This window comes from Crinia signifera, chromosome 2 (genome assembly GCF_055691185.1).
Source record: "Crinia signifera chromosome 2, ASM5569118v1, whole genome shotgun sequence".
NCBI classification, from domain to species: domain Eukaryota; kingdom Metazoa; phylum Chordata; class Amphibia; order Anura; family Myobatrachidae; genus Crinia; species Crinia signifera.
In genome coordinates this window covers 259,084,115-259,098,375 of record NC_139218.1, presented here as the reverse complement: position 1 = coordinate 259,098,375, position 14,261 = coordinate 259,084,115, and the positions used below count along the sequence as shown (strand labels likewise).

General features: G+C 42.5%; 1 protein-coding gene across 2 annotated transcripts in view; it reads left to right on the top strand.

The window, feature by feature from the left end:
* The window catches only part of RNF149 (ring finger protein 149), a 58,912-nt gene that overhangs the window by 28,776 nt on the left and 15,875 nt on the right, over positions 1 to 14,261 (top strand). For both annotated transcript variants that reach the window (XM_083174377.1, XM_083174378.1), the window contains exons 2-5: positions 2,853 to 3,103; positions 5,728 to 5,796; positions 11,935 to 12,017; positions 13,461 to 13,557. In XM_083174377.1, coding sequence (XP_083030503.1) covers positions 2,853 to 3,103; positions 5,728 to 5,796; positions 11,935 to 12,017; positions 13,461 to 13,557 — 500 coding nt within the window. The remainder of the gene's footprint in view (positions 1 to 2,852; positions 3,104 to 5,727; positions 5,797 to 11,934; positions 12,018 to 13,460; positions 13,558 to 14,261) is intronic.

Genomic DNA, 14,261 nt, shown 5'->3' with positions numbered 1-14,261 from the left:
CCTGCCCTGGTCTCCAGCTCTGATGCTCCTCATTGTGCACTACTCTGGTGCCGACTCCTTGCTCCCTGCACAGGGCTCGTCATACTAGTAGCCGCGGTCTATGTTCAGCACTGCGGTTGCTGGAGCCGCCTCTGTGTAGGAGCTTACGCTGTCACCACGCTGAAAGCCGTTGCGGCCACCCCCCACCTGGCAGTGCCGCTGGCGCAGCAGCATGATCACCCCACTCAGCCCAACCCGCATCTCCTAGTGTTCACTCTAGGAGTGACAGCGGGCAGGGCGCCGGGGGGTGGACCGGGCACGCCGAGGTCACAGCTGGGGGCGTGCCCGGGCCGCCGCGTCCACAAAGAGGCGTGCCCGGGCCGCCGCCGCGTCCTCAAAGAGGCGTGCCCGGACCCTCCGAAGCCACTGTGCTACCGGGGACTTCCCTGTGAGGCTGTTTTAGTGGGGCGCTGCCAGAGGGGCAGGGTGCATTTTGCCCTTTAAAAATGGGGCAGGGCGCAGCGCCCCGCTAAAACAGCCTAGCGGGAACACTAATCTCCTGCCTGCAGGAGAAAGACCTAGTTAACACCACAGTGGCACACCAAGTTAACCCCACAGTGGCAGAGCATGGTAACCACATAGCAACAAGCATTTACCCCTGGAAGAGCATGTTAACCCATGGTACCAAGCATAAAACCCAAAGCAACGAGAATGTAGGTAAGCAAAACTTATGTGGCATATGTAATGCTGGCATGTGCTATTCTATGTAATGAATATTACGGCGTGTGGTATATGTAATGGACATTATGGTGTGTGTACATTTTTGGGGCACACCTTCGGCGAGCACTGTCCCTGTTATTTTTTATCTGGCTCCTACATTTTAATCCTGGCTCATAGATTTTAAAGAAATTTGTCGAGCCCTGCGATAGTTAATACCAGCTTACTGGTGTTGCTCAGATAGTCATTTCTAAACCCTACATATATGTACACTCTGACTAGTTAGCTGACCATAGATTGCACACAATGCTATGGTTTGCAGTGAAGTAAATGTTTTAAGTTGTCGAGTTACCCTGTATTTGGTGAAGCAGACACCAGCCTAATATTGCTCCAATTAGCAAGGCATCAATGTCTACATTTTCAAACACAGGTAGTACAATATAGAAGCAGATTGTTATTATAATTGCTGTATCACATACACAAACAGGCAGCATAGTGACCGTGTGAGTATATTGGAATGTAAGTTGGGTACATACGTAAAATTTTAGAGGTTATTGCAAAAGGGTGAAGATGTTTTGGTGATGGTTTCATCTGTTTTCATCCTGTTTAAGTCTTGAATATGTTGTTTCATTATATCACCCTTTTAAATAACACCCTTTGAATATAACCCAAAAGCCCAGGCTTCAACAGCCTAGAGAAGTTCCCTTATGAATGATGGATACTGTTCATGTGAACTCAATACCACTAATCAAAGGCTGCGCAATCCCCCCCTCCCCAATTACAAGGCAGGCAATAAAACTCCAATCTAAACAAACATTCAAATAGCAGATTGCCGGCACGTGAAGAAAAAAGGCCCCCATACATTAGGCCGACTTGTCCTTAGAGCAAGTCGGAACTAATTCTCCTGTGACCCGCCCGCCAGCTCCACATCCAATTTGGCACTTGATGAGCCAATTCACATGTGATAAATCGCTTGCGATTTATCACATGTAACGGGGTGCTGCAGTGATACTCATCAGTAGGACGCAGCGGGTCCTAACGCTTTAAATAGCTAGATTTTTAAAATACCTGTCAAATGACTGGCCATTCTCTGATTGGCTGAGAGCTCTCACTAAGTTTTAATCCACGAAAGAAGTCTACTTTTTGCATATATATATAATTATATCAATATTCTCTATATATCTATCGTGTGCAATCTCGCTCTTTCATTTGCCTAACCGAGTGTACAAAGGTATCTTGGAATCCTAGTTTAATGCTTAGATGTTTTGCGGTTGTTTTTTGCATACACTTGACTACACTAAATATATACTCCTAGTGCATTTAATAGTGTAAACATTCTGTGGTGATTAAGCTATGCTTTGGGACACTTCTCTTACGCATAACATACTTCCCAAGGTGGCATAGTTTTGCCAAGGGAGTGACTGTTTATGGAGCGCTCTACTCTAGCACTTGTCCAAGGTTTATGCATTGTGCACCAGATTTCAGATACCGTTCCTTCCCAAATGTTTCTGTTTATTTAGAAGTTTATCAAGTCATTTTGTTTTTCTTTTCAGGAGTTAATTATATTTCTTTCATTTCTAAGATTTTAGTACAGTATATGTACAGTTCGAACTGTTTATAACTTCTCATATGGCTCTTCCTGAAAACTACACAGAGCTCCTATTTCTTGCGTTGCTCATCTTCACAGGCTTCCCATTGTCTGTTAGATCCATCGAATGTAGTTTGGCCTGAAATACAGAGATAACAAGTCTGTGTGGTTTATCTGCTAACTGAAAATATCTCTATTCACTTTAAGTACCTGTTTGAATCCAGTCAGTCTTGTGTTTGTTTTTATTTTATTTGCTCTCAATAAAGATTAGCGTTTTATGAACTTATCAATATGTGCAAAGAAATGTAAAAAAAATCAGTGTAACAATATGATTTACAGTATTATCTATGAGCCTAACCTGTACAAAGTCAGGTGAGGGGATGGGGGGGGGGGGGGGGTGTTACACAGGGAGGGTTGTTTTTTGCCTTGTTAATTTCTTTTTTCATAAAATGGACAGACTTGCACAATATCCCGCACATGTGTGGCATCTTAGAGGCTATTCCGTTTTGGTTGCTACATAATAGTATTGCTGTATTCAAGCCAATCATGGCTGTTTTATCATTTGCAGGAACTGGTAATACAGTGGTAATAATGGTGAGTTATCCAAAAGGAATGGACATCATGGAGCTTCTAAGAAGAAACATACCAGTAAAAATGGTAATCACTGTAGGTACCCGCCTTGTACAGGAAGTCATCAGTGGACAGTCGGTGGTGTTTGTCGCCATTGCATTTATTACCATGATGATCATCTCCCTGGCCTGGCTAATATTCTACTATGTGCAGCGCTTCCTGTACACTGGAGCCAAGTATGGCAATCAGGTAAATATGGCCATTGACTTATATTAGTTTTTAGCTCAGACTATATGTGGTTATTTTTTGTTGCACTGTATGTAGCTTATGCTCATAAATTGGTTGCAACATGTTTGTGCGCTTTAGGATTGTATTTGTAAATCAGCCCCAAATTCTTGTACAGCTTTGTATGTGCATATATACAAAGCTGTACAAGAATTTGGGGCTGATTTACAAATACAATCATGTTGCAACCAATTTATTCATTAATCTTAAGTGCCACTAAACTGATCAATAATAGTCATTGCTTTTATTGTATGTTTTCCCTAATTTACATCACATATAGTTTTAGGTGTGTAACACTGTGTATGAATATAGATTTTGTAGATGATCTTTCAGATCTATATTATCTGGTATCATTTATGCCAAGCCGGGGGGTGCCGGACGGGGTCCTGACAGTCATTCACCCGAAGTCGGGATACCAACTGTCAAAACAGACAGCTGGGTTCCCGACGGCCGCCGGCTATTTTCCCTCGTGGGGGTCCACGACCCCCATAGAGGGAGAATAGAATAGGTGGCTCACGTAGCATAGCGAGCCACCGTGACCACAGTGTGGCAAGCGCAGCAAACCCGCAAGGGGCCATGCTGTCTGGGTCCGGCCAGTCGGCATAATGACTGTCGGGATCCCCTATACCACACCCCAAGCTGGGTAGGACCTAAAATCCAAATTTATTATAGACTGGTAATGAAATCAATCCCAATGTAACAGTTTAGCTAAAACCAACATACTGATTTCCCCCGTACTTCAGCAAATGGTTATACAGGTTGAGTATCCCTTATCTAAAATACTCGGGACCAAAACTATTTCGGATAATAGATTATTATGGATATTGGAATTTTTTATTTTTTTTGAATAAGGTATTTTGCATTGTTGTATAAACACATCAAACTTATGAAATACACACAAATGTATTTTATTTGTGCATGAAACAAGGTTATAAAAATTTAAAACCTCTCAGGCACTGAATTTGAATGCCAAGCAATAATTTTCTTTTAGTGCCAGGTACATATTATGCCCCCATTAGTACAAGTTACAGATGTCCCCTAGTAGTGCCAGTTATGTATCATGTTCACAACAAGTAAACGGCGCTAATGGACCACACTAATTAGTAATCAAGAAAAATTTATAAATTTATAAAAAAATTAAATAAAATATACACAACAATACAAACAATACCACCGACCGGTAGAGCTATTAAAATGTGCACAGTAATTTCTGGCCATAAAAAAGACAAGAAAAAAAGGTTTCTTTCATTAGGCTATGATGTATGCCTTAGACTCAGTGTTCCATTACCATTAGAACTAGGTTTGCCCAATTAGGCTGCAGCATATAATGAATTTGAGGCTTGGTAACTTTGAATCCTCTCAATATTTAGACAGTCCCAGAGAACTTTTTGAAACACTTTGATAAGCATAGATGTTAACTGCAAGCGTGTTAGTCAGTCACACAGTAAGGCTCAAATGCAGAACGGCCTTTAAAATTGCTCCATATAAAAACTGCGGGTGCTCATTCATTCAGGCAAAGCAGCATATTTGAGTAAAGGATAATGTGATACTTAGGCTTTTCAGCGAATGCGGCGCTTTGTTGCCCACAGATGGGTGAGGGTTTGCTAGCCTGAAGCGGGTCCCCAGCTGCTGGTCTTCCCGATTCTGCAGCTTCTTTCTAGGACTCACAGCTCCGGCAGATATCTCCCCAGCTCACGTGGTGTTGGTTTGTTTGCGGAAGTGACGCTCGATGACGCGTTTCCCCGCCTTCTGGTCAGCGGCTTCATCATGTTCCCAGTAGTGCCAGTTACAGATGTATCCAGTAGTCTTTTTGAAAAAAAAATAGTACATTCTGGAAACTATAGTTTTTGGAATAATTTGGATAAGGGATACTCAGCCAGTATAGGCAAACTGTGTTGTGCTGGCACATGCTGAGCCTAGTCCAAGAGAATGTCTGAGATAAGCTAGTAATGATGTGAAGATGGCGTTTGGGGCCTCATTCTGAGTAGCACACAATCCACACCCAATGCTGATGCTCACATAGTTGAAAGATAACTGCAACTGTGCATGCACCAAAAATGTAGAAATCTACGTCGAGTGCAGTACTTAGTGTACCCACAGAGGTGCTGTTGCAATCGGGCGAGACTGTAGCGGAAGATGGTGGTGAGAGGGAGGTGGCTACTAGTACATGGCATGCACAAATTGACCATTCAGTGGGCATAATCTGCAGCCGCAAGCATAGAACAGGGTCAGATAGAGATATTGCACATGCCACAGGGCTGGTGCAACCAATGGTGCCATTCAAGGCACAGGCAATAAAACTTGCGCCTTATGGCAGTGGGTGACCCTACATAGACATAGTGAATAGAACAGGCAGTGTCCAGAAGTCTGAGAGGGATGGGAGTAATGGGAAAGGTGCTGTACCCATATGCATGCTTTTAATAGTGTTACAAACAGTAATTACAGCACAATAAATCCCAGTAGTAGTAGTTCTTTAACCTAAATATAACCCACTGCTGTGGTCAGTACTGTGTTAAGGACTATTCATTCTGCATGTGATACTATTTTTCATCTGAAGCCATATATTGTGTGTATCCTTGTCATTAAAGGGTAACCGTAAAGAAACCAAAAAAGCAATCAGCCAACTTCAGCTGCACAGGGTGAAGAAGGGGGAAAAGGTAAGTTCTTAAAATAATACTAGTATTCCAGCCTCAGGTGATTCCAGCTAGTATATACCATCATTCCTATCTAAAGAACTGCATTTCCTTTATTTTCTTCTGCTTTTCTATGCAATATATTGGGTTATATTTTAGATGATCACTCTGTTAGATATTTCTGTTGCTTTTGGATATTACACAGTGCTGCTTTTTGGAAATAACTGTAACCAATGCAGAGAAGTCATCAAAAGAAACACATTTCCTTGGTCAAAAAAAGCACAGAATGAAACTACCGTAGTAAAAAGATGCTGGAGAAAGGCATTGGCAAGAAGCGTCTTTAGGGGTAGTGTCACCCGAAGTAGTGACTCACTGTGTCCCCACCCCACATTGGGTCTCCTCCTGTCATGCAGAGGGCCGCTGTTATAGGGATAGCTGCCCTTTGCATTACTTATTGCGTATGTAGGTACATATATTAGTATCGGCACATTGGGTGGCAGGTGTACTGTTCTTGCTACATTCCTAAATAGATACACAGGTTTGCACAGCACATTACATTGGGGTGTGCACCGCCGGTAAAAAAAAAAAAAAAAAGAACACGCTCCAAAATGGGGTGTGGCCTCAATGCAAGGGCTGTGCTTTGTAGAGAGACTACTCTATACCTGTTTTACACCCTACATTCCCAGACATTGGCCTCCACAGGATAAAACAAAAACATTGCTAATTCATGCACCATACATTGGGCCTGATTCAAACCTAATTACTGCAATTTTGTGTGAGTGAAATACCGGCCTACAAGTCTACAAATAGCTTGCGAAAAATTTTCTGATCAACGTACAGCTGCAAATCCATACACAACTCGCTTCCAGTGAATGATGTTCCCAGTCTGTGCAAGTTTACGTAACTCGGCCATTCCACAGCTCTGCGACACAGAAGGGCTTATAGGGCTGTCGCTGATGTCACAGACCCTTCCTGAAAACGATTGGGCATGCCTGCAGTTTTTCTGACGCTCCCAGAAAATGCTACAAACTGTACGCATACCCAGTCCTTCAATAATCCAACACTGTGTGACTTTGCACAGCAGAGATCAGGTCTGAATCAGGCCCATTATTTGTAATTTTCCTCCTTACAGTAATGCACCAAACAGATTACACTGTAATGCCCCTTACAAATATGCCACACACCTTAATCCCCCATATATATGCCACACACCGTAATGCTCCTTATACAATATGCCACACACTATAATGCCCATTACATATTATGCCACATGCAGGTATGCCCCAGACATAATTTTATGTTCTGCACACAATATTGCCCCTTACAACTTCTGGCCCACAGTTAGGCTTTTAATTACTTTTCAATGACCGGCTTGTCAAGGGTTTCATGATCAAATATGCTTTCTGTCCTGGGTGTGCCAGCGTGTCTAGCACTTCCAGGTAATACTATACACACAGTGGGGTAACTATAAATTTTGTGTTCGCCTGCCCCCTCCACATGGCATTTTAGTGATGGGGAGCTTGAAAGAGGTGTAATCAGTCGCACAGATTTAAATTGATTTGCATTCGAAAATGGACCCTCATTGTGTATTGTCAACAATCAATTTATTAGTAGGTATGAAGGTGTGCTACCATAGACACGAAAGGGACAAATTTATTTGAAGAGAAAAGAGTGTCTTTTTATGGTGCACCTGGAGAGAGAAATGTGTTTGTAAAACGTCACTTTTATTTAATTCATTAAAAATGGTTGCGAAATATAAAAGAAAATAAGACAAGACATGAGACAACATATAGTGGTATAAAAAAAGGATAAAAATCCTTCACCTAGTGGAAACCCCACTGTCTAGTCTCCCAAATGACTTTAATTATATTGCTGTTCGGCTGTGTTATTGTTAACATAAGGTTGTAACGTGGATCAGGGTTGCTACAATAATCTACAATGTTCTAGTAAACCCTGGGCTCTCTCTAGCAGCCGCTAGCAAACGCCTGAGCACGGACACAGTTCAGTCTCAGCGTTGCTGCTGGCTTGCTGGAGCCAGTGGTGCCACGTCCTGTGTTCTCCCACCGAGCTGTGTCTAAGGGGTGCCTACGTGCACTCCCTTGCTCAGGTGGGTTTAGAACAAACAGGGACACTACCGGTTCTGGCGCACCTAGTGACTTAACTACACACCTAGTGTGTCTAATACCCCACTCTCCCCTCCCCACTTATCAATTGTAATTTTTGAACTGTTGGCTGCGTTCGGGGTTACCTGAGCAAGGGAGTGCACGTAGGCACCCCTTAGACACAGCTCGGTGGGAGAACACAGGACGTGGCACCACTGGCTCCAGCAAGCCAGCAGCAACGCTGAGACGGAACTGTGTCCGTGCTCAGGCGTTTGCTAGCGGCTGCTAGAGAGAGCCCAGGGTTTACTAGAACATTGTAGATTATTGTAGCAACCCTGATCCACGTTACAACCTTATGTTAACAATAACACAGCCGAACAGCAATATAATTAAAGTCATTTGGGAGACTAGACAGTGGGGTTTCCACTAGGTGAAGGATTTTTATCCTTTTTTATACCACTATATGTTGTCTCATGTCTTGTCTTATTTTCTTTTATATTTCGCAACCATTTTTAATGAATTAAATAAAAGTGACGTTTTACAAACACATTTCTCTCTCCAGGTGCACCATAAAAAGACACTCTTTTCTCTTCAAATAAATGCATTTTAGTGATGCTTACACATAATACCCCCAGTAGTGCCATACATTATACATAATGCCTAGCCGCATAGTGCAATATAGAATTCCCAGTGCCATATACAGAATGCCCACCCATAGTGCCACTTACGTACTGCCCCATGCTTTGTTCTATATGTACCGCCCTATACGTAATGCCCCCCTTCTCAGTGCCCTATACACAATGCCCGCCACCCCCCCCCCCCCCTGAGTGCCATATAACTAATAACCTGTGCCCCCCTCCCATCAGTGCCACATACATAATGTCCAAGGAAGTACTCACCACCTCTGCTTCTGCAGATCTCCTTCTGATATACTGTACAGCTGCCCTAGCCTGGACCTGTGTAGATCCACCCCCTTTTCAACATCCGCTGTCACAGGAGAGTATGAGGAACCTCTAGCTGCCGGCACTGCTGTCTGTCTTTCACTGCGCTGCGCTGGCAGCAACAGGACAGCAGCAGGGAGAGCGCCAGTCTTGGTGATGGGGGTGCTGGACATTTCATTGTGCCTGGGCACACCAAGCGCTAATCAGTGCACATGCTTTTGCTTAATAGTACTGTCCAGTTTCTATTTAAACTTAATATTCATCTGTATATCAGAAAAATGTCCCCCCTCAGAATTGGAGACAAAAACTCCTTTAAAAAAAGGCTGCTGTGTCCCATTGAAATCGAAACCGGGATAATGCCACTATATGAATATACGTATAAGTAGGGGTGAGTGCAGCTTTGTATGGTTTCACCCCACGAGTGACACCCAGGTGTGGGCCACACCCCCTAGTGACGCCAATGGCATTAGCACTGCTACAATAGTTAGAAGACCCCTTTAACATTTAGGGACCACTTCCAAAAAGATTGATGAATATAGAGGTAATTCACACTGGTGTATATTTGTACACATCCCATCCACCGCAATGAACCAGCCTAACGCCCAAATTAAGGGAAATACTGTGGAAATTGGACTTTTTAGACATATTGCAGACAGAAATATACTTCCCCATAAAGTATAATGCAAAATGGCCTAATTCTCCTCTTGAGTCACACTCAACTGCACCTGCTTAATTACACTCCCATTTCTTCACATCCTCCTTTTCGGACGCTGCATTCCTCTCAAAGGTGTCTCCTGTGTACATTGTTAAGCATTTTCCTTGCACCTAACTTTTATAAAGCATCATCTGTCATCAAGTAGATGAAAATATGCTCATATCAAACTACTGGATAATTCCTAGGTGAAATGGTTCATCTTAAATCAGTAGCACTGCTTCTGGCATTCACCTGTACCAGCACATTCCTGAAACCATTTGTATGAATTGTGTATCCCGACTCCAGTCATCATGGAACACAAAACGTGCATGTTTTTGCTACTTGCTGTGGCACATGTATTCATTATGAAATTACACATTTTAATTACTTAATTACTATTAAATATGCGACTTATGATTTCACTAGTGATTCTGCGAGGAGTCCTGTAAAAGATATACTTAGGTCTGAAGTTGGGAAACACCAATTTAGATAGCCTAATGTTATTGCACTTGTACTTGTTATTGGTTTTGTGCACATATATTCACACACATGTGGACTCCAGGCATTCTGTATAATGCTTACACCACATATAAAATAGGCAAATTCTAAGGAAAATAACACACTATAAATAGGACAGTCAGCTTGGTTTAACCAGTCCATTTTGTTATTTGTAAAGGAATAGGTAAATGCTAGCTGTAAACTAAAGCTAATGGGCCCCACACACTGCGACATTCAGGCATTTTCTAAATGCGTTTTTCAGAAAATGCCGGAAAACGCTGCATGGCCACAAAGCGATTTAAATGCGCGGCCCCACCATTCTGAAGCTGCCCAAGATTCAGAATGGCCTGGTTAGATAATTAAGAGCAGTCGCTCAGGAGCTCCTGCTCATCTCCCACATGTGTGGCGCAGGCAGATGAGCATGGCCTTTTGATCGGGTGATGCGGCACCCCAGATCCCCTCCCCGACCCCTGCCCTCCCCCACTCTCTGCACTTCTGATCCACACTCACTGCACACCTGAGCTCCTGAAGAAAAAGTACTGGGAGGCGGTGGCCATGCAAAAAAAAACTGAAAAGGCTGCTGCCCCCAGGTGAAGAACACAGATGAAGATGCTGAAGCCCTGGGAGGCAGCGGCCATGCAAAAGAGCTTAGAGGGCCGCCACCCCCAGGTGAAGACACCGCAGAAGCCTTGGGGGGACTGGGACCCCCTGGGTGAAGAAAGAAGAATCTGTTTAATACAATTATTTTAAAACTATTGTTTGTATTTATTTTAATATTTTCTTTACATGGGGGCTATAGGTACTGGCGGGACTTTAATGCCCCACATGCTGGTACCTGTGGTTCTCCCAAGTACCAGCATGTTGGGCATGCTCGCTGGACCTATAGTCCCACTGTAAAGGACAATATTACTTTTGAAAGCAGCTATCAACCCTGCACCCACCGCCTAGAGGTGCAGGGGATAGCTTCAGGCCAGGGGTGCCCTGGAGAGGGGGACCCCTTTATTTGGATGGTCCTCACCTCCCCAAAAACACCCGTCCTGGGCTAACAAGTTAGGGAGAGTAATGCTTTGGCCACGGGACCCCGTCAAGTGTGTCCCCTGGCTATGGCATTACACACCGTGCTAGTGGAGCCTGGTGCTTGTCCCCAAAATATGGGGGACCCCTATTCGTTTTGTCCCCCATATTTTGGGAACCAGGGCAAGCTCAAGAGCCTGGTGCTGGTTTCTTGAATATAGGGGGGGAGGGGGGGTGGTATGTAATTTTTTTCTTTTTCCCCTGAAGTCGCCAAACACATTCTGTGAGAGATTTGAAATCTCTCATGCTGAATCTCCTATTATGAATCTCTGGCACAAATCTCTCCGTGTGTAGGGATCTTAACCTTTTAGCTGCATATGGAAGGACAGAAGATAATCTAATCCCCTTTATTTTATAGTAATGTTGAGACAGAACAATAGGGAACTAGAGCCTGGGGTTGCACTACATACCCTCAATACCTGGTTTTGAAGATTGCAAAGGTAGCGTTAATAGAAATAATGGCTTCTTTATTACACAATAAAAAATCTAATGTAACGCAATTAGTATAACTACGTACAAGAACCTTTAAACAATAGCCAGTGAGTCACCAATTCCCCAAGGAGAACCCTCACTACTTTAAATGGAAAGAATTGTTGTTTTTCCTAGAATAAGGTTTGTGGTATTTGTGCATTTATTGTCCAGACCTCTCTGTCTGGTACATATTAGACAGTGCTGTAGTCGTTTCCACTTTCCGCTTTCGTCATTTAGGGCTTGTCCTCATAAATATTTGCAATATGATTTTGCCAGGATGTGACTCGCTGCTGCTTATTAGGTGCTTTCAGATACTGCCATGTATGTAGTAACCTGACCTGTAATTATCAAACCTGCTAAAAACATATTCATGTCATCCTAGGGAATTGACATAGAGGCTGAAAATTGTGCGGTGTGCATAGAAAACTACAAGCCTAAAGATGTGGTTCGCATTCTCCCATGCAAGTATGTACCTACCTTTCCTATATTAATATCTTTGTCTGTTCATGCCCAAAAAAGTCACTACCACAAAGCAGATCGAATCACTTGGGTATATGCATTAATCCTGCTACCAAATGAAAGTAAAAGAGGCTTCAAATGCCTGGTTAGTAGGGAACTGGAAGAACTAGTCCTGCATTGCCTGTAAATGCAGTAAGTGGAAAGTTCCAAATTTTGTGGACAAAAAATACTCCAGGTTAGAATGTGTTCCGTGTACTAGATAAATGGATGCATACATCCAGAAAGATTCTGTAAATCTTTTTGCATTTGCAGAAATGGTAGTGAGAAGGTTCAACAAGGTCGCTGGGCTATGGGAGGCACATCATCAGCATGATGATGCATGTGACACACTGAGCATGTGTCACATCTAGCACATGGGAAATGACAGATGTCTTATGCAGAATATCCATGCGGTGATATCACAATACATTTAGAGAACAGTTAAAGACACTGCTAAGAACTCCAGGAAGACCATATGTTTTCCATTGACTGCTAGTAGGTTCTTTTGTTGACTCTTCAGCCTACCATCAATATCTGCATCGTCATCAGTTTTTCTTCTTCTTTTGACTTACACCATGTCTATTTTCTGTATCACATTTAAAATGATATTTTTTGTTGCATATGGGTATAACAAAAAAAGTTGTTCTCCTTTTTGTCTTTAATATATATTTGTTTTGTCAAGAATGGGAAGATGAGAGTGCGTAACTTCTATGTATCCAATGGGTATTTTTCCCCTGGTGTTGTATTTTTCCCCGCAAGTGACCGTATTGAAATAATTACACTAATTACCTAAAATATAGTATGATTGGATTGGATTACTTTGCCACCCGGTCTGGGGGAGGGTTGGCTGGTTAAAAATAACTTTAGGTGTGATTATAGACCAGAATTAGACCCAGAATCCCGCAACATGGCGTCTTAAGATTCCAAATCGGTGTTTAAAGTTGCCCCATATACTCTAATACAGGGGTAACCAACTCCAGTCCTCAAGAGCTTCCAACAGTTCACGTTTTCCTGCTTACCTCGCAGGTGCACTCATTACTAATACATTTTAAAAAAACCACAGGTGGAGCTAAATACTTCACTTCTGTGAGGAGACATGGAAAACGTTAACTGTTGGTAGCTCTCGAGGACTAGAGTTGGCTAGCCCTTGACTGGATCGAGTCATAAAAAAAAAATCTTTCCTCTCTTGTGCATTTCTCTGACCAATCGTAATGTAAACAGGAGTTGTTTGAACACAGAGGTATTAATGTTAATGAATGACATTGGGGTACAGCACTGATATTTGTGACCAATTGGGATTTGGAACAAACCAAGTTATTGAATTATTTTTAATACACTATGACATAGGATGTTAATAACAACATTTTATATATATATATATATATTTTCCTTTTTTTTTTTTTTACTCAGACATATTTTCCATCGGCAGTGTATAGACCCATGGCTGCTTGAACACAGAACATGTCCGATGTGTAAATTGGATGTCATTAAAGCTCTTGGATTTTGGGTAGGTCAGTAAGAGTGATGGTGTGTAGCAGGACAAGGCAGCCTGTTTGTATTATTATTTATTTGCTTCCACTGCTAGGCAGCCACCAGTTCTGGCTAACGCAGGGGTGGGCAATAAGTGGTCCTCCAACTGTTGATGAACTACACATCCCAGCATGCTTTGCATCCATTTCAGCATGGCCAAATAGCAAAACTGATGCAAGGCATGCTGGGATGTGTAGTTCATCAACAGCTGGAGGGCCACTTATTGCCTGATCATTGTGCAAGCCATTTGAATTAACTAAAGTGTGGCAATCTGTGTATGACCTACACAACCAACTAGATGGCAATTACAATGTGCACAATACCTGTTTGGTTATTTATATTGTATGTTTGCAAATTATATGACAATTATTGTTTGTGCAATTCCATTGACACATAATAATTTTGGGTTTTAATAGTTACAGACATACCTATTCAATACGGACAATTTTGTACGGTTTTTCCGCCGATGCAGGTTCAGCTTTGTAATGCCCCTTTCAGACCGCGCATACATTTTTTTTTTTTTACAGTTTCAAAACGGTAATATGTGCGGTCTGAAAGGTGCAGAGGGGTTTTACCGTTTCCCAAAAAAAAAACGGTTTTTGGAAACGGTTAAAAAGGAGGGTCCTACCCGTTTCAGACCCGTTTTTTGTGTGTGTCTAGAACGGGTCTGAAATGGTATCC